General features: G+C 45.5%; 1 protein-coding gene across 3 annotated transcripts in view; it reads left to right on the forward strand.

Moving 5' to 3' along the window:
* bcor (BCL6 corepressor) overlaps positions 1–19802 on the forward strand; it is a 76843-nt gene that overhangs the window by 10206 nt on the left and 46835 nt on the right. The window contains exons 1-9 of one of the 3 annotated variants that reach the window (XM_008328433.3): positions 1542–2234; positions 6048–6129; positions 6322–9468; positions 10879–10935; positions 11431–11590; positions 13193–13531; positions 14846–15130; positions 16566–16879; positions 18494–18784. In XM_008328433.3, coding sequence (XP_008326655.1) covers positions 6127–6129; positions 6322–9468; positions 10879–10935; positions 11431–11590; positions 13193–13531; positions 14846–15130; positions 16566–16879; positions 18494–18784 — 4596 coding nt within the window. In that variant the 5' untranslated portion in view covers positions 1542–2234; positions 6048–6126. Of the gene's footprint in view, positions 1–1541; positions 2235–6047; positions 6130–6321; positions 9469–10878; positions 10936–11430; positions 11591–13192; positions 13532–14845; positions 15131–16565; positions 16880–18493; positions 18785–19802 lie in introns of those variants that run through there. The other 2 variants (XM_008328432.3, XM_008328434.3) reach the window with 2 other exon arrangements.

A 19802-nucleotide genomic window follows, 5' to 3' on the forward strand; every position in this document is an offset into this window, starting at 1 on the left:
GGCCCCGGCCCCCCCCCGCCCCCCCCCCCATTCCCCCCCCCCCCATACTCCTCCCCCCTTGTTTACAGCCCGCTCGCTGATAATGTGACAGCTGAGGAGACGCCGGCGACTCCTATTCCTGCTTCCTTCGCGCGTCAACAACACATTTCTCCTCTAGCTCTCACTCTCCTCCTCTGTTCTATCTCTGTTTTTTCTGCTCCATCAGGGACTCGCACTGACAAACAGCCGTGTCAACTTTCCACACACTACACACCGGAGTCCACATAGAGATAATCAGCTGGACCATTTGGCACACGTCAGCCCCGGATAATCAATAGCAATTAAAACTGGGCTCGCGTTTGTCTTCTTCCGCGCTCCTTTCCTTTTTATGTCGCTGTTTGTGCGTGTTATGGTGGGAGTGTGGCCCCCGGAGGCTGTGGTACTTAATCATTGTGTGTGTGCGCGTGTGTGCGCGCGCGCGCCGGAGGTTTTTTTATGCATTTCTACAGATTTGCTGATGATTGCCAACACTTTGCACACAGAGTGCCTCTCCCCTTGGACACGTCGCTGCGCTCTCAGCGCCGTAATGTTGGTGTGTGTTTGCCTTTGCTCGTGCACGTGCGCGCCCACATTTAATCCGTGTTTATCCCCACCCCACCCCCGTCGCTGCGGAGATTATCCTGCGTCACAGTGCATTTTTTTCAGAGCTGATCGGAGCTCTGCGCTTCAGAGGAGCTTGGCAAAGCTCCAGGGACGCGCGGAGCGATAAAGGACTGCCGTTATACTGCCAGTCTCTCTCGCTCTCTCCCTAAGTCTCCCTCTCTTTCTCAGAGCTGCAAATCTGACCGTGCGCATCACGGACACGTGACGATGATGAGGAGTGTTTGTAAATAATTGATATACCCTGGAGCCTTTTGGAACCGTAGTAGGTCAGTTTGTTAGAGAGGAAGCTGTTACCTTCCGTCTCCAAACACACGCGCAGGCGGAGAGAAATTATTGCACACACGCAAACGCACAGGGAGTAAAGAGGCCTCAACCCGGGAGGAAATGATGAGCGGTGCCAGTGTTTGTTCCGGTGCGCACCCCACGGGTCACTAAGAGTTCAAGTCGACGTCGACAGACCTCAGAAAACGAGAGAGAAAAGAATAGAGGTGGAGGAGCCAGTTTGTTTTCTTTTCCCACTTTCTCGCATGTTTGTGCACGCGCACTCACACGCACACTGTCCTTGTGTCCTTGCTCGCCGCTCCTCCCTCCCGAAGGCGCATGCAACACAGAAATAGGCCCTGCAGAGCTATGCGAGGTTCCGGCTAAAAACACCCGGTGGTTTTCAGTTTAATGGTGCGAGTCGGGGCTCCGCTCCAGCGGTCTGGTTTATAAACGCAGCTCCAACCGCTGACTGAGGCCCCCCACCCTCACCCACTCGCACTCCTCTCTTCCACCCCCCGTCCCCCACCCCTCCTCCTGCTGCTCCTGCTGCTGCCGACTGCTGTGATGGATTGGGCGGCCGTCGGGAGTTGTTTGTTGCGCAAACTATTCTTAGCAGCGGGGATGGGCGTCAGCAAGCTGCCTTCTCCTGCTTTCCTATCGCTCTCTCGTTCGTTCCCCGTCCCTTCCAGTCTTTATAATGTGACATTTTGTGCAGAATGACTGTCCATAAAACTTAGAAATAAACCGTCTGGGGCTGATACCTGCAGGCTCGTATTATAACCAGGCTTTGGAATCGTGATGTCATTGAATCCAGCAGATGATAATTGCACCTTACTCAATAATTTCATGGTAAAATTTAGCAAAATTTTAAATATGTCGTTTTAAAGGCTACAATTCAACAATAGGGTCAATAGGTGGCAGAAGATACACCGCATCGAAATTTCATAACGAAAATGCGCATCTTAGATATGCAGTCGTGAGTATTGACAAACAATGGCGTTTTGCTATTATATAGACAAAATGTTTATGTCCGAGCAAGGATTAGTGTTCGTGAACACAACATGTGAGGTCACGTGCCACCACGAGTCAATCAGCGGTAGTTGAAAAAAAAAAAAAAAAGAAAGATGGACGCTAAATGTCGCCTTTTCCAGTAGCAACGGACTAGCGGTTTTTTTCGTCGAAGTGAAAAGCTAACCAGTGTCCTCAGTTTTGAGAAGGAGCTGTCATCGATAGTGGAGTCTAATCCGGAGTAGATTAAAGAGTCCGACTGTCAAAATTACCTAGTTTGGATCCACAACAATCACCGTCAGGACCAGTAATTAGAGCAGGTTTGTTTTGAATAGCAAAGAAGCTACATTTCAGGAAAACATGGCTAAATGATATTTAACAGATAGTCACACTTTATTAACAAAGGCATTGTATTGCTATATTTTTCTGTTTTGAAGAGCAAATGTTCAAAAAAAGCCGAAACCCCCTACAAAGTCAAACTTTCATATGTTTGCAGTGATAAACTCGCAGAACAAAGTTGTTGTATCATATTGGGTTACAAACGGGTGTCATGACATTTGCGTAGTACATTTTCTGGTTACCTGTTAGGGCAGACCCAAACAGCCTATTGTCCCCGGATGTGACATCATTTCACAACATCTGGGAAAACATTTTGTGGCCATTATGATGCAGCCTACCAGATGGAACAGAGCTGTTAAGAAGCTGTATTTTAACAGATTTCCTGGTCATGACCTGTATTTATTATATAAACCTATTATTAAACTCTACATTAACAATGCTGGTATTAAATGAACGGCGGTCAACTAAGGGATAATGAATGTGTCCTTAGCCATTTTTAAACATTAACTGTAACAATTAACCTTTTCATATGTAAATGAGACAGTTTTAGGTGGTAAAAATCTTTAATGTTAATTAATTGCGTAATGCACATCAATAAAAACCTTTTATAACATTGGTTTAACAAAAAGTATTGTGACCCATTTTTGGGCTCTTTGAATTTCATTCCTCTAAAATACAAGTTACATTAAACTCAAGTGTAATGTAAAGCAATATTTATAGAATTTCTACAAAAATGCCTTTAACACGTGAGCTTGAACAAAATATGCGTAAAATAGACGTAAAACATTCATTTCATAAAAAAAAAAAATCTAAATGACTATGCTGCAAATGTTGCTGTGTCTGGTTTGTCACTGAACCATGAAGCTCTGTGCGTGCGTTGATGCATTTGTGGCAACTTTTTTGGCTCCTGTGCTTCTGTGGGTAGCAAACAAAAGCTACCCGGCGGCAGCAGCAGCAGCTGAGGCTCAGGCGCACAGCGTGTACTTGATCCTGACCTTGAGGCCCGGTGAGGGACGGTGTAGCCTCTTCATCTCTGCTGGATTACTGTGAATTTAATGGAAATGGATTATGGAGAGGCCATAAGACAGAAGGCCGTCTTTCATTCGTACTGACCCGGACGACAGCAGAACGTTTCCTCTCAGTTCTGGGGCTTTCCCTTTTGTGGAAAGGCTACAAAATAGTGCCAGAAAGAAAAAGCGGAGTTGCCTCGTGGTGAACTTTGTGTTTGGGTGTTGCGTACGTGCTTTCTGTTTGACTTTGTTTTTCAGTTGACAGGCTTTTGTGTGACAGAGTCATACACGTGTGGCTCCAGGACATCTACAGGAAACAGGAGTGAGGTGATTTCCCGGCGCTGTCTGTGTCATTTGCAGTAACGCGCGGGCACATACACACACTCGTGGCTTCGACGCACTTGTGCACAGCCTTTTTGGCACTTAAGCAGCAGCAGCTCCGTCAGATGCGGATATTGTTGAAGCAGATCTTGCTCGGGGGAGCTGTATGTGGCCAGGAGGAGGAGGAGGTGGTAGGGGGATGGTAGCACTTTGCCGAGGAGGAGGAGGGGCGGTACCGAGGGGCCCACGGCAGGCTGATTAATGGGGCCCTGGGTCATGGCAATAAAAGTGGCGTGCCAGCGGCGCGGCAGCGCAGCTCAGAGGCGTTTCTGTGCGATGATGGAGGAGCCGAGTTTCTGTGCTGCTGTCAGCACTGCCGAGCACAGCGAAGCAGGCTCCTGACTATTTAAGGCACCCAAGTCTCTGTGTAGTACTTTAAAGTTTACACCGTGATACTTTGGTGACATACAGATAACTAGACTGCATTTCACAGATGCATCCGGGGCAGCATTTGGGTTTAATTTGATTGCTTTCATTTGTTTAATTTAAGCATCCGTATTTGGACATTTATCCCGTTTCATTTTTACGTCAAATTGCATTTGTTAAATAACAAACAAAGTGAATTGATAAATTGTTTAAAGTTAGCACTTGTGGATAACATAGCTAAAACTTGGGTAGATCACCAAAAAGTAGAAATAGAGGTGGCTAAAGGTTGGCAGTGACATAGCTAAGTTAGCTTAAAGGAAACAATAGTTGAAAGATAGTAAATATATCTGAAGTAAGGCTAGCTAAGATAACTTGAACCACTCTGATTAAGATAGCAATTTAACTTAAAGGTAATTAAACCTAAGTAAGAAAAGGCAAATCAGTTATCTAAAAGGATGGTTCATTGTGGCTTCGAAAAAGTTGCAGTTACAAAAACACACTAAAACTAATAAATGAAATGATCCACATGCGCTCCCCAAATTAAACATTTCACCCAGGTAAATAAAAATAAATTATATTAGTATTGCTAAACTCACAATTTTTATTACTATTGTCAAAAGGGATTTTACAGAAAGATATTGTAAACACAGTTGTAAAAGTTTTTTATTTTCACAGTCAAAATTATTGTTTTTTTTACATTTTTATTTTACTGAAGACACTTACATTTCATCCCATTTCTTTGAATGGTTTTAATACAGTTGAGCTGGTAAGTGTACATATTTAATTATATGGACCATCTATAATTCCCTCCAACAGTAAATTAATTGATATGGTGATCATGTTCAATTAAAAGGACATCAATAATGACTGTTGATCCTAATAGGATTATACTGGATCCCACACTTAAAGGGAACTTTGTATTAACTTTAATTTTCTTTTATTCTTTTACCCAATGATTACTGTTAGACCTGGAGTTTTACTCACTCATGATCAGATATTTTATCTATGTTCTCCTTTTATGTGCTTTCTCAATTTTGTGCTATATTTTGCATAGTTGTCAGCTTTCTCTGGCAAGCTACGCTTATCTCATGTTTTTGTTGATCAGTGGAGCTGCGCTGGCGGGCGGGTAAATGGTCCCCCACCGAAGTGGTCTCTGATGTATAATCTTCCCTCGCTTCTGTGGCTGAGGCAGCTAAAAGAATAGGTCAGAGAGGGCGCAGAGTAACCAGTGTGTGTGGAATGGGACTGAATAGCCCAGGCTCCCCCAATGCTCGTCTAGCCCACAGGGTGGGCAGGATGAGGGTCAGAGTAGGGGAATGGAAGAGTGGGGAGTCGCCAAGAATGGCTGATGGATGGGAAGGGAGGGCAGTGTAGGGGAACCCACACAGTGCTTTCATCTCTCTTAATGTGAGAGTGAGGGGAAGGTTGTGATGCATATAAGTAGCTGTGCTGTTATGTTTTTGTTTTGCCCCTTACTGATGTCAGTAATCTATCATATTGGACTGCTATGTAGTGATAATAAAAACACCTCTCAAATTTTTTTAAAAAACAAATTCCCTTAGTGTTGCTAGTGAGCTATTTCGAACAACAATTTCAACATTCTTTAAAATTTTGTAGCAAAATATTCAAAAATGTCAAACCCACCAATAGTGTGCTCCTGTAGGTAATGCTTTGTTTTCTTTAAGTTCTTTTGCTTTTTTGCAACATTTTCTGTCACTAGTGGGAAGTGCTAAGTGGAGCAATGTTAGTAAAAATTACAATTCGACCTAGTATTTCAATTTTGCTAAATCTCAAATATGTATTTTTCAACAACTCATCATACGTGTTTGCTCTATTGTTATGTTAAAAAGTGAATTCTCTTAAAAATAAAACACATATTTCTGTTTCCATTTGTTTTTTTAAATCAAATTTTGCCATTCAGGTATATTGGCATCACTTGATAATGTTATTACATGTACGTGCCTGTCTGTTGGCATGTGATGGTTCTGTGTGGCACAGCCAAGTTACTAACTGCTAACTGCTTGCTCATCTCCACAGGGCAACATCTGTTCGTGATGTCGATGCTGAGACACAAACAAACCTGGAACTAAGACAAGGGAACCACATCACACAAAACATGGCAAGTCCCTGACTTTGGCCTCATTTCTCTTTATACACATTCTTCAAATGAGTCACTCTTCTCTAGAAATCAGCACTTTCACTGTGCACATGCCTGTGGTGTAGAGCAGTCAGGTTGATGATTAATCACTGTATTCCATGTCTCACATGTTTTCTTTTACTTTACTGATAGTTCCTTTGTCCTATGCTTCAGGTGGATGCAAGGTTGACGCCCCTGGCAGCAATGGGGCTTGACCGAGGCACACTCATGCATGATAGCTTACGCCTTCATGGAGGGGTCGTTTACCCAGGGATCACAGCGCTGCCTGCGGAGAAGAGCAGGGAGGCCCCTGCCCTCCCTCTCACATATAACAGAGATGGCCTCCCAGAGCTAATCTATAAGCCTGATGTCCCTCTAGACAGCCGTAAGCCTGCTAATGGATTCCTAGGCCTGTACAAGGGCACCCCTCCTGGTCTCCACAAACCTGTGCTGATGCCTGGAACTGGAGCCGAAGGTCTAGGCTTGGAACGCAGAGTAGGACCTGGAGAAAAGGGTTCAGAGCTAGGGTTGGCAGGAGCTGGTGGCAGCTATCTCCGCCTACCATGGCTCAGCCCGTACTCTGAAGCTAGCATGTATCACTTTATGGACACATCTAAGTATGCAGCTCTTAATATGTATAAAGCCTCCTTGCTTAGCCAGCCCAACCCCTATCTTCCCCAGCACCTGGCCTATTCTTCTATGTGTGCAGCTCAAGGGGGGAATGTTAACCCTGCTGCATCTGCTGCTGAAAGGCTTTACTATATTCCTCCCTATCCTGCATCTCCCATTTCTTCTCCCCTGGTACCACCACCTATGAGGATTCCTGCAGTTACAGTGGCACCGACGTCACTGGTACAGTGCCAGGACAAGGGGATGGGTGTTCCAGCTGCATATGCAACACAACTCCACCAACATTCTCCTCACCCTCAACACCATCAGGCTACTATTGACAGAGACAGATCGCCAAGCAGAGGAAGTAGACCAAGTAGGCCTCCCTCTAGGAAGAGTGTAAACAACAACAATAGTTTAAGCACTAGTGGCACCAGTGGTGGCAATAATAACCTGACTCCTGAGCTGTCCCTTTCATCTTCTCGCCTGTCTCAGCCTCCTCCTTCTCCTGCTCACCTTGAAAGTTCTGTAGACATACAAAGGCCAGTTGCCAGAATAGGACAGCTTCCAACCTCCTCCACCTCTTCAGTATCTGCTTCATCTTCAGCCATACAGTCCATTCCTCACCCATTCTCTGTGAGCTGTATAGCATCAGAGCAGCATTCCCCTGCCCGACCCAGCCCGCAGAAACCCAGGTCTAGAGATGGGGCAACTGAGCACAGAGGTGTAGGAGTTGAGAGGAGACCCAGCAGGTCACCCTCCAAACCTAATTTTGAGAGGCAACCTCACCAACCCAATGCAGCCAAAGACTCTGCTGAGAAACCTTTAGATTTGTCAGGAAGGATACTTGAGTTTGGACTGCCTCACAATGGTTTCCAAGTGAAAATAGACACTATGACACCAAACGCACGTTACGGTCTACCCCCTAGCCGAGAACACCTCAAAGAAAACATGACCCTTCCCCCTTCCTCCCTTTCTCACTCTGTGGTCAGCAGCACTTCTTCAAAGGTCTCTGATAGGCCAGAGATGATTAGCACTTTACACTCCTCCTGGGTTGTACCTAGCCCCTCTCCTTCCCATTCTCAGCACACCACTGGCCTGCCCTCCTCTCCAAGATCTAACGTAGACATTGGCCTATCCCAAACAAAAGGTTCATCACCATCTGTAATCAAACACAAAGGTTTAGAGAGAGGACATCCACAGCAACGTAGCCAATCCTGTCCAAGAACTGGAGAATCCAACCACAAGCTATCCTCTACTCAACACTCTGTTTCTTCTTTGGCTGGTAACAGGGCTACTTCTCCTAAACCCAATGGGGAGTGGGTGAAACACAGCCCCAGCCAATCAGAACATCCAGCTTCAGCTGTGGGTCACAACCGAGAATGTACAGAAAAATCCTCCGCAATTTCTAAAAGGGGTGAATCGACGTTAGATGTGCCGTCATACAAGAGGCCCTGTGTAGAGAATGGTCACCAGTCTGGACACTTGTACCTGCCTCAAAGTGATGCTTACCTAAACCACAGTTTGGCTTATGCTAATAGATTTCTGCACTACCCAATGCCTGATGGTATGACACTACACTCCCTACCAATTGCAGGGAAAGGACCAGTTTACCCTCATCAGGTGTTGCTTGGTAACACCAACCTTTACCCACCCCATCTTACTGGAAAACATCCTTTACCCTATCACAACCTTCCACCTGGCCCAGCTGGGGAGTACCTGGCTTATAACTCACAGGAAATGGCCCATCCTCTGATGCCCACTCACCCAGAAAAGCATTCAGGAGTAAGAGATGCAAATTTAAGGGCACACGGACAGGAGCAGTCACAAGGTGGTGTTGAAGAACATGGGGTTCACAGAGATCATAATATAGTGAAGGAGATAAGTGAAGAAAGTCAAACAAAGCAGGCACGCGATGCAGGCCAAGGACAGAGTTGCAGTCAAAGCAAAGCGGCTTCTTTCGCTGTTCAATCCAGAGAAAAGATTGTATGCATTGACCTTGTGCACTCAGACACAGATGTTGAGACTACCCCACCGATCCAAAAACAACCTCCTAGTGAGCCCAGCACCAAGGTGAACCAAAAAGACAGTTGTCTTGATAATCAAAATCTGTCAAAAAACGCCTATGAGCCAAAACCCCAAAACAATCTCTACCATTCTTATCAAAGCCATCCATCTAACCACACTGATAAACAGACAGAACTGTCTTTTGGAAAGCCAAAGGCTTCTCAAGGTGCAGACTGTCATGGGGTGACGTCTAGCCCACCCTCCACACCTCCTGGGCAGATTAATGTGGCAGAGGAGAGCATGGATGAACAAAGTCCAAGCCCAGAACCTGAAGACCAAGACCAGAGCACCTTGCGCTGTGCCCGCACATCTGGGGAGCGCAGCGCCGGTAAGGAAAAGGGGGACAGGGACAACAGGGCTCACTATGTCAGTCAGCACTGCACAGACGTGGAAAAGGACACAGAGCACGAAAAGCAGTACGACACTGAAAAGGAAGACAGCATCGTTGACCTTGGAGAGTCGCACGGAGAAGGGGATGAGGAGGACGAAGACGATAGCCACGCCTCATCAAAAGGCTGCCGCAGATCTAGTCTGGCTAAGAGGATTGCCAACTCCTCAGGCTACGTTGGCGACCGCTTTAAATGTGTCACCACTGAGCTATATGCTGACTCCAGCAAGTTGAGCCGCGAACAGAGAGCGCTTCAGGTAAGGACATAAACACTGGCGTGTGTATATAGTGTGTACAATTCAGGATATATGGGCTCAAGGTGGTAGCAGGCCGTAGAGGGGTCATTAAGACCACCATTTCTAATGTGCAGACACTTCAAACATACTTTTGACTTCTAACACCCACACAGAAATAAATCTCTATGGGGCCAATGTCTTTTATTGCCCTGACTCAATATCCACAACTGCCTGTGACATAAACCCTGCATGAAATTGGCATATTCTGCATCACCCACACAGTGCAGATGATACAAATGCTGTCATGCTGCTCGACTGGCCATAGGCTTGATCTTCCCCTTAATTTATCAGTACCTCACTGACCTGGTGCAAAGGCTGGCCCAGGCTCTCTCTCAGGCAGTAAAGTTCAAAGGTTAGCCAGGGCTGCCGTCACTGTATGGTGATTAGCAAGCAGCCACTGTAAAGGTTACTTCTGTACGTGCGTGTTTGTGTGTCCGTACGTGCCTGTCCTTGTGTGACTGCCTTGAGGCTAAAGCATGTGTTAGTGCTGACTGTGCTGTAGAGCAGTGTACTGTAACTTCGAAGCATGACTGTGGCAGCCTCACAGTTCACACTGCCTTCGGCTATGCTTAACCCCAAGGTTAGGGGCAGTGGAGGGCCTGCAGTGTGCACGAAATCCAGCAGCTGCCCCTCTTAGGGGTTTGTCTTAGGCTTTCTGCATGCCTCCCCCAACTGCCAGTTGCTATCCTCCTCCCCCAATGGCCAATGCTGCCCTGCTTGGTTGATGTCCAAGGTCACAATTTTCCTTCCCCTCACCAATGTAGCCAAACGACCCTTTCTGCTATGACACACATCCTGCTACATCAATATGAACGCATCACTTGCCATTTTAATCCACAGACTGAGCTGTTTGCTGTAGAGCGTCATCTCTGGTTACATATGCTCAAAGTTTAACATAGAATCTACAGCAAACCTTCTGCTCCGCTCATGCTCTGAGGCAGATATGTAAATAGGTTGCACATGTCTGTCTGTGTTGTGAATGCACTCGAGAAAACTGTGGTTTTGTCTTTGTCGTGCTCATCAATGCACAGCTGCAACGCACAGCTATTAAATGCGCCAACAAATGTGGAACAATTATGTCAGAGGGAAACAAAAAAAAAAAACAAGACATCAAGATGACATGAACTTTGAAAATCACGCTTCTCGTAGACATGTTGTGATTTCTTTTTTTTTATTTCTCACATGCATTCACAGAGTATTTGACAGTATATGATGTAGCGATTACAATTGACATGATGAGTCACACTGTGTTGTTTTTTGTGGGTTTGTGGTTGCCTATTTTGTGTTTAAAAAAAAACATGACAACAATTGAATACAATCAAAGATGAAATGATGGACAGATATATTGAGCCCCCCGTTCTAATTGCTTAGATGGAAGTCATATCACGAGAGGGCAGTATTATAAGTCAACCTGCAGCTAACTGGGAGGTCAGTTCTTTACATTTCTTATCATATCTGCCTCTGATGGGCTCTGTCTCCTTCGTATCGCTGCACACTTTGTTTTCTCCCCCGACTCCCTTCTTTCCTGTTTCCTCTCCTCTCTCTGCCTCAGGGCTTAGATGTATGTGTTTCTTAGCCATGTTTATGTTTCAGGAAGGCAGAAGCCAGGACTTAAAGCCCAGAGCACATGGACTCACAGTGGCTGCAGTAGTCTAACCTTTGTCTCTTAATGCCATGCTTGTGATTTATCCGTCTTTCTTTTTGTCCTGTGTGTGTTTGTGTGTGTATGTGTGTGGGTTTGATTCTCTGGCATTTTATTGGATTTTAAGACAATGTGATTTCTAATCTTTTTTTTTTTTTTTTTTTGCTTCTGTAGCTGTTGAGGCCAGATTGAGGCTTAGAGAGGTGTGTTTGTGCACAGTACTGGTGGACAATGAGTGGTTTTCATGGGTTTTCTCTGCATTTGTGTATGTGTGCGCACAGCGAGCAATGATGCGGTTCTCGGAGCTGGAGCTGAAGGAGAAGGAGGGCGGCGGTGTGTGTGTGTCGGCCCCAGCAGCAGGAAGGGAGCTGGCAGACAGCCAGCGCAGAGAGCGAGCGTTGGAGCACTGCCAACACGCCACCAGGCAGGGAGAAAGGGAGGGTGAGTAACTCGGCACCACAGACGCACGTAACATACACACAGGTTTGCGCAGCTCTGCTTATTGGGAAACGACAATGGGTACTGTTTAACAGAGCCAGAACCTCATCCTGAACCATCACTGAACCACAACCAGTTAATATTTATATTTGCATAACTTTAATTCCCACCTTCATTCTGACCACAGGGTCAAATTGTGCAACTTCTTACCTAGTCCTAACATGAAAAAGGCTACTCCTGAGTTCACCTGTTGACCTATCCATCGCACATCTCTTTAAGTTTAACAACAATTCTGCACCCTTTGAGTCTCATTACTGCCACCTACAGGGTTGATGTAAGACAAAAGGAAAACATTACAAGCTATAGTATAGTACCATAGCACAGAGTTGCTGCTGATCTTTGGAACTGTATACCTTTAACTTACGCATGGACCTTTTACAGCTTAGGCACTAATTTGAAAACACAATCAAAAACCTTTGCACTTAACTGCAACTGTCTTGTAAAACTTTTGGACACCATTTTTTGCTGTGATGCCAAAAAGGTTCCCATATAAACCATTACACATGCACGTTAATGCATGCACACACATGGAACGATCCTGCAAATGCTGACTTGCAGGGACACACTCACAAATAAACACATAGTCGGGCCTTGTACATACTTGCTTTCAATGGCAGCCACGGCTCTGGTGAGACCAGGTCACTCTATAAAAAGACCAACTTTGACACACAAACCTAACACATGTACACGCACGTGCACACTGGCAGACACACTTTTCCTGTGCCCTAGCCAGGCTTTGCCAGAGAACTGAAGAGACAGAGGGGGAAGTTTTATTTTCAAGAAGCCTTTTGTGCTTATCTGCGCTGAGAGATGATCGAGAGCACAGAGAGATGAGGGAGGGGCCGAGATTGCGTGTGAGAGAGTGAAAGCGAGGGAGGGGGCAGTGAGCGGGTGAAAGCGGATGGGAGAGAGCAACGGAAAGAGAGCGAGAGGGAGAAAGAGGAGGGGGGTTAGTTACGTTGGCCGTGAGCCCAGCTGTGTGTTGGAGTGAGGCCGTGGCTGACGTGTGAGCCTAATTATGGAATAGAGAGAGAGAGAGAGAGGGACTGGGGGCAGTGTAGATCGGAGAAGGGGGAGGCGTCGGTGGTTAGAGTCACGCTCTCTGTGAGAAGGGCGTGGCGCGGTCATGCCTTGGGAGAATGGGGGGGTAGTGGTGGAGGGTGAAGCTACAGTGCGCAGTGAGCGGGCAGGATGTTTTCTTGCCTCTCTCTCGCTATCCCTGGCTGGAATTGTGCGAGCGGTTGCGCTCAACTGTCAGGCTGCTGGCTCGGCTCACATCAGATTAAAAAGTCTTTAACCCATCAAAGTTTTACTGCCTGTCTTTAAAGCAGAATGAAAGCTGGCTGGTGTTTAACTGGCGTTCTCCCTCTGTCAATCCCTCCCACCCTGTCTCACTCCTGCCCCCCACCCTACGTGTCCATCTGTATTCTCTCTCCGTATGTCTGCCTTCATTTCATCTGCTCTTTTTTCTTTTTTTTCTCTCTTTTTTAACTCCCCTCCCCCATTTCCTTCCTCTCCCTGTCCTTCTGTCTCTCCAATCCTCAGGTGTTCGGCCTGTGTTCACCAATAACAGAGTTCCAGTCCTCCAGAGGTGTGGAGGTCAAAGGGAGGCTCTGTCCCCAGTGCAGGGCCCCCTCGACGGGTCTCGAACTACCAGCCACGGAGGTCTAAAGGATGGAGTCAAGAGGCCAGGGAAGGAGTCTGACGGAGGCCACTGCATGCCACCGATTCTGACACCAGTGAAACCCTATGCTGACGAGAAATCCACTCCTGGTTTTGGACCTCTAAGGAAACGTTCAAACGTCAAAGCTGAGCCGGAGATCGCAGAGAAAGAGGAAGCAGAGCGGAGCTTCCATCCGGAAAAAAGACCCAAGATTTGTATGGGTGAGAATTCACAAGTTATTAAAATATTGTTTCAATAAGAATTATGCACAAAGTGCTGTTTTTTTAAGAGGAAGAAAAAAAACAGTTCAAATTATATGCACTAATCTGATGTGAGCGGTACAAGAGAGCTTAATGAGTTCGATTGCATAGGTCCAAGTTGGCTGACATAACCTGAAACCAGACTCATACATAAACCAAACCCAGCTGTCCAATACATGTCTTGTCCACTCATATAATTTGTCATATTTCGTCCTTTATGATCTATTTTCCTTTTAATAGGAGAGTACTGTAAAAAATGAACACCATGGAACCATGGTTTTGTCTAGGGAGTCACTAGTGGCTACAGTTGTTTGTGTCAATATCTTGTTTCTCCTACAGATTCCTCCCCACCTCCTGACTCTTTATCTTGTGAGATTCAGAGCTGTGGTCGTCCCGTGTCCCTTCTTTCTCCTCCTTTTGATGCTTTTTGCCATCCCAATTAATTCCACCTTAAACCCTCTCTGTCACTACCCACACCCAACCCCCTCCTTCTCACTCTCCGTCCCGTCTTTCAATCTGTGTGGCAGCCAGCTCGCAGAAGTGTTTAATCCTGCCTTTGAGCTGTGTGCGAGGAAGAAGCGGGGAGAAGGGACAGCCTTTCTCCTGCGCTGTCTCTCTGTTCTTTCAGCTCTGTCCTGCCGCCGCCGCTCGTCCCCCGCTGTGCTCACCCAGCCTCTTCATAGCTGCTCTTTTCTTCTCTTTTCATCTTCTTTCTTTTTTTTCCCCTCATCTGTTTGGGTTTCCCGTCTTTCTTTTTTTGCTCCGGCGAGCAGTATTATGCATGGTTTCTGCGGCGCTGGCAGACAAGTCAAATACCCGTTCCCCTGTGAATTTCAAGGAGAGATCTCTCCCTCTGCCTTTCCAGATTTTATCGCTTTGTTTCTCTGCCCAACTCTTGACTTCTCTGGCCTTTTAACTACCCAATCTGTCTGTGGGACAGGCCCTCCTTTTTTATTCTCAAGTGCAGGGGTGTGTTTACTTTAAGGCATTCAGGAATAAGCTTTACGTCATTGAGATCTAGTAATTTTGCCTTAGTATTAATACAATAAGCTAAGGCTGATATTTGTATACAATATTTTGAAGAAAACCCTTATTAGGTTTAGGTTAGGTTATTACGTTTTTTTTCTGTAAGCAAGCAAATTTAACAAATAGATCTGCTTGCTTACAGAAAAAAACAAGCAGGTGTCACTGTCTTTTTTTAATGATGGCAAAAAGTGTTTTCTTTTTTCCTGTAAGGCAAGACAAAACACATTTAACCTCCATACAATTTTGCAGATGAACAGGCCAGCCTTGTCGAAGATGAAGACGACGAGGTGCGAAAGCTCAAGGTCTGCATTGAGCTGAAGGGACTGCGTCTCAGCAAGCCATCGTCAGGTGCTGCCTCACCTGACAGATCCCACATAAAACAGGAGAGAATGTGGCCCCAGTCCAGATTAGTCGCTCAGGCCCAGAGCTTACGGGATCGCAAGATCAGGCCGGGAGAGCATGAAGAGCGAGCAGCGGCGGCGGCGCAGAGAGCTGAGATCAACAGGAAGTGGGTCAGCGAGAAGCTACTTAATGGTAAGAATGAAGCGCCAGCCATACCTCCGTATCTCCGAGTTCAACTAGGGTAACGGAAATCTATCTTTGGCTCATGTTTCACTTTCTTGTTGAGCATTGTGTCTTAAGGGGATTTCCTGGGAGCCTTAGGGTAGGCAGTAGAGGAAACAAGGTAGAAGCACGCTTCCTTTTTCCACAGGAAAGGATGGGAAATCCGAAGTGGACCAGACCAGAGGCCCCCACCCCACATTCTATTGTAGTGTTTGGGCCTTTGTTCCACTGGTCACCGTGGGCTTTAGGAGTGCGATAAAAGAGTATAAAAGGAAGTGGCTGCAGGAGAAGTGTGTGGGCAGGTTTAGTGTGACTAATGTGTGATCAATGGTTTTTATTTTTTTTCCATTCAAACCACTCATAGGGAGAAGTAGTTGTGTGTATGTGTGTATGTTTATGTTTGGGGGGATAAACCTTATCCAGTCTGGGCTTCCCGTTATTAACGTCCCCAAACAGTCAAAATGAGACATATGCCAGACAAGAGGGAGAAAAAGAGGAGAGAACGATAAAAGGAAGTGAGTTTTTGGTTTCCTACCAAAACCACACGCCCAGAGGAGCTGCCGATTTTTGTGATGTTATTTCTTTTTTTTCACACTTTTGCCTATGTGGCGAACACCTTGGTATCAGCCATGTTTTTTTAGTCACAGCGGTCAATGTAATGTATGCCTGTAGTTAACTAACGACAATTATCTTGTAAAACAATCACCTTTTATCTATAGTCACCTTTGACACAAACTTGCGTACAAAACCAAGTGTGTGAGTGTCTGTCTCTGCGTCTGTTAGTTATGTGACAAAGTTAATGAGTTACTTGTGCAGACACAGAGGCATTGTTTCTTAGCAGGAATAGGCAAAAAACCTGTGGACAAACAATAATCTGTTAAAGTGCATGTGCAGGCACGGCTTTTAAATCGTTGGATCATACGAATGCAAATCCTTATTTATATCGCATTTCAGCAAGTTCTAAGTAAACAACGAGCCTCAAGATGAAAAAGTATTTCCAAGAAGCACCAAAACACCGTTGTGACTTTGTTGTATCAAGGGCAGGTTTTTATTTTTTCTATAAATATGCGCTGTAAGGGTGATCCAAGATGGTGCCACATTTGTTTAGGGAGATTACCCATAACAGTGTCCTTGCTGAAATGGATGAGCGCGCACACAAGTCACAACAGGGGTGTTTATGTGAGCCTGTGATGTGCATGTGAGTTTTTTTTTATTTCCTGCGTGAGCAGGCATGCTGTGCTCCCAGACAGCTCTGTGTGCTCATTAATAAACCAACAGAGGCTGAGAGATGGCCTTGTAATACCTTCCCATCCTCCCTTTCCATTCAGCTCCCACACCATCAGCCGCTCACTCTCCATCTCTCTCTCTCTCTCTCTCTCTCTCTCTCTCTCTCTTCCCTCTCTAGGAGTAGCTTCACCTCCTCTTCCCCCCAGCCAGCTGAAGGACAGAGCCTACCCACTGGATCCTTTCTCATGTGACCGTGGCCTCAAGGAGCCCAGAAGGGTCTCCTCCTCGCCGGCCCCAGAGCCACCTTTGGGAGGTGCCCCTCCTCTCAAGATCCGTCGCCATAGTGACACTGACAAACCCAAGGGCAAGCGACCCTGCAAGACCAAACACACAGGGCAGAAAGAGCGAGAAAAGGAGAAGAGGAAAGACGGCGCCCCCCACAGCCCCGTTCAGCACTGCGAGGCTGATCCTGCAGCACTCGAAGATGACAAGGTGAGTGCTGATAGGTTGTCTGGTCACGATATGGGGTCTGGGTGTTTTTCAGCAGCAGCGGTGAGATTCAGTATGCCTGTCGGCGCCTCTGATTATGCAGCTGGAGCAGGAGAAGGCGGGAGGGGGGAGAAAGGAAGTATGTTGACAATGTTTAGAGGACTGCTGGAGCTTTGACCTCCTCCTGCCCTTAGCGACTCCCTGCGGAGCGCCTGCATGCACGTGTGTTTGTCAATGGCCTTAATTGTCAAACGTGTGTCATCAGCACTGCTGAGCTGTGTAGAGGTAAGTGCCAGCCGGCGCTGTGAATGTCTGCGGGTTTGTGAGCATTCCTGACATAACAACAAACCCCGGAGCAATTATACATCACACTAAGTGTCGAGTAGAAGGCTACACACACATACGTGCACACACACACATGCATACTCCCCCACAGTTAGGAATGTGGCGGCTATGGTCTAGCATGAAGTGCGTGAGTTCAAACAAGAAGGGGAAAAAATATGAGTATTGGGAAAAATTGAGGGGGAAAAAAAGGAAGGCTAGTTATTTTTCCACCCGCGCTGCTCTCCTGCCCTGCTCCTCCTCAGCCTGACAGCTGCTCCAACATGGAATTCCACTGAGAGGGCACACAAATTCTCACACACACACACAAACTCATAGGCAGCCAACTCCCTCTCCTCCTCCCTCTTGAGTGCACTCCCAGGGTTCCGCTGGTTTAGTGGTTGAAGAAAAGTGCCGTGCCAGCCTGCAGTGTTTGAGGCGTGAACAGTTGGTGTGAAAGCTGTGTGTGTGTGTGCCAGCGATGCACCAAGTCTAAGTATGTTCATTGTGTTTTCCAAAGACAATAAACATACATAAACACAGATGTTGCTAATGCAAATTACATGTATGAAATGTTTACTCTGGCGCAAATCAAAAACGTACCTCAAGGAGAAGAAAAGTTGACGTCGTTTGACAGTTTGCTAAGATTTATTTCCAATCTATCAGTGTTATGTGTGTGTGCACCAGGGTCAGATATTAGTGGGACCCTGGGGGCAAAAATTGCCTGAGTAATTTTCATGGTTTTTGCCTTTTATCAGTCTGATAAAGTTAAGTTGTGTAACACCTAAGTAAATGTTCTTCTAAGATGAATCTTTATCTCAAATATAGATATGAGTATATATATAAAATTATTTTATAAAAAGTTATTTTGGCAGCAATTTTTCATTAAGAGGTCCTAATTAAAGAAAAAATCTATAATACAACTTAATATATATGGCGATATATTAAAAAGTATGAAACCGAAAGCTATAAAAGAGCTGTTAGCCAAACATATTTAAAGAAATAGAAAAAGCGTGGGATAAATTAATACACATTGACCTTAATTAGCCCAAAATAAACCGCCTATTTTTCTTGGTCAATTTACATTCACCAAGAAATAGCTAACACTTGGCCAAAAAGAAAAATGGGAAAACAAAAGGATGCCAAAACATCTGAGAGTCAGCAGGTTTACACAGGAAAAACTGAATAGTAAACCAATACATAAAGGCACAATAAGGTGTATATGGTGAAAATGTGTCGGCAAATAAATGGTGTCCCTATCTAACCCCCTGCCCCCTCTCTCTCCCTCCCTCTCAGCCGACTGAACAGCACATCGCTCAGAGGAAGAGAGCTGCTTCTCCTAATCACTATCCCTGCTCTCCAGTCAAGCCCTGCTCCCCCGCTGCACTCTGTCCGCCCTTGCTGCAGCCGCAGGTTAACGGCAGAGCAGGCAGTGTCCCACCAGAGGCAGCCGTGGTAGGAGTCCTCCGAACCCCCCCTGCTGAGTCTCCCACAGTGCGTCCAATCCCACCGGAGGCCCGACGGTTAATTGTGAACAAGAACGCCGGAGAGACTCTCCTCCAGAGGGCAGCACGGCTGGGCTATGAGGTAATGCTCTCCATTTTCTCACCTGATCACGTCCTCTACTCACACTGATAATTGTTCACATGTCGGAGAAAAAACTACAACCGTAGTCACAGTAGTACATTGGATGCCATTCTGTGTTTTCAAACATACTTACACAGAAATAAAACCGCAGCTTACGTCCCGATGTGAGAGGACGTGAGTGTGAAAAAAACAAAATGCAGATATACTCTGTCATTGTCACAGAGAGCAGGTGTGTGTATGAAGCAGGAGGTATTAAACTGCAAATAGTCAATAGAAAGGTCAAGCTTTATATTGCCTAATAGAGGAGCACTTCATGAAAGTGATCTTGGTATACCCTCACCATTAAAAAATATATATTTATTTTATTTGCTATCTTTAAAGTGAAATCAGATGTTATTTCATATAATCAAAGTTGAACTTAATTTGCATTTGCATGATATTTGAAGCTGTAGCTGTCAGTGTTTCTGAAGTATATAAAAACAATCTAATCAAGAGAAAATAGCTAAAATGTAGCTAATATATCAAGTGTTAAAGTGAGGCTAGAGTTGGCAAAAGTTAGGTAAAAAGGAAGATGCAAACATTTTGGAGTTCACTGTTAGCCATCTAAAATCCAAACATTTTTAATAAAGTCCAAGTTTTTACAAAAGCAGAGTACTTCAGTAATTCAGCACTCATCACAGAGAAACAGCATATCCCTGCACCACAGTAATGCACAGTCAATCCTGCAAAAAAACACAGACGGTTTTTGCAAGCATTTAAAGCTTAAATAGATATTGACAGGTTTAATTGAGGCATTACTCGCAGTTCCATCGGTCTCCCTCTTTTCTGTTCTCTCTCTCTCTCTCTCTCTTACTTTGTTTCTTTCTCTTTTTCTTAATTATTATTCTTAGTCTTTAATCTTTCTGTCATTTATTTTTTGTCCACTTTTTTCTGTTTCATGGTACTTTACACACTTTTTTTTAATCTTTCTGTTTTTCACGTCTTTCAGTCCTTCTCCCCTCTCTCTCTTTTTCTCTCT

This window comes from Cynoglossus semilaevis, chromosome 16, assembly GCF_000523025.1.
Source record: "Cynoglossus semilaevis isolate Cse_v1.0 chromosome 16, Cse_v1.0, whole genome shotgun sequence".
NCBI classification, from domain to species: Eukaryota; Metazoa; Chordata; class Actinopteri; order Pleuronectiformes; family Cynoglossidae; genus Cynoglossus; species Cynoglossus semilaevis.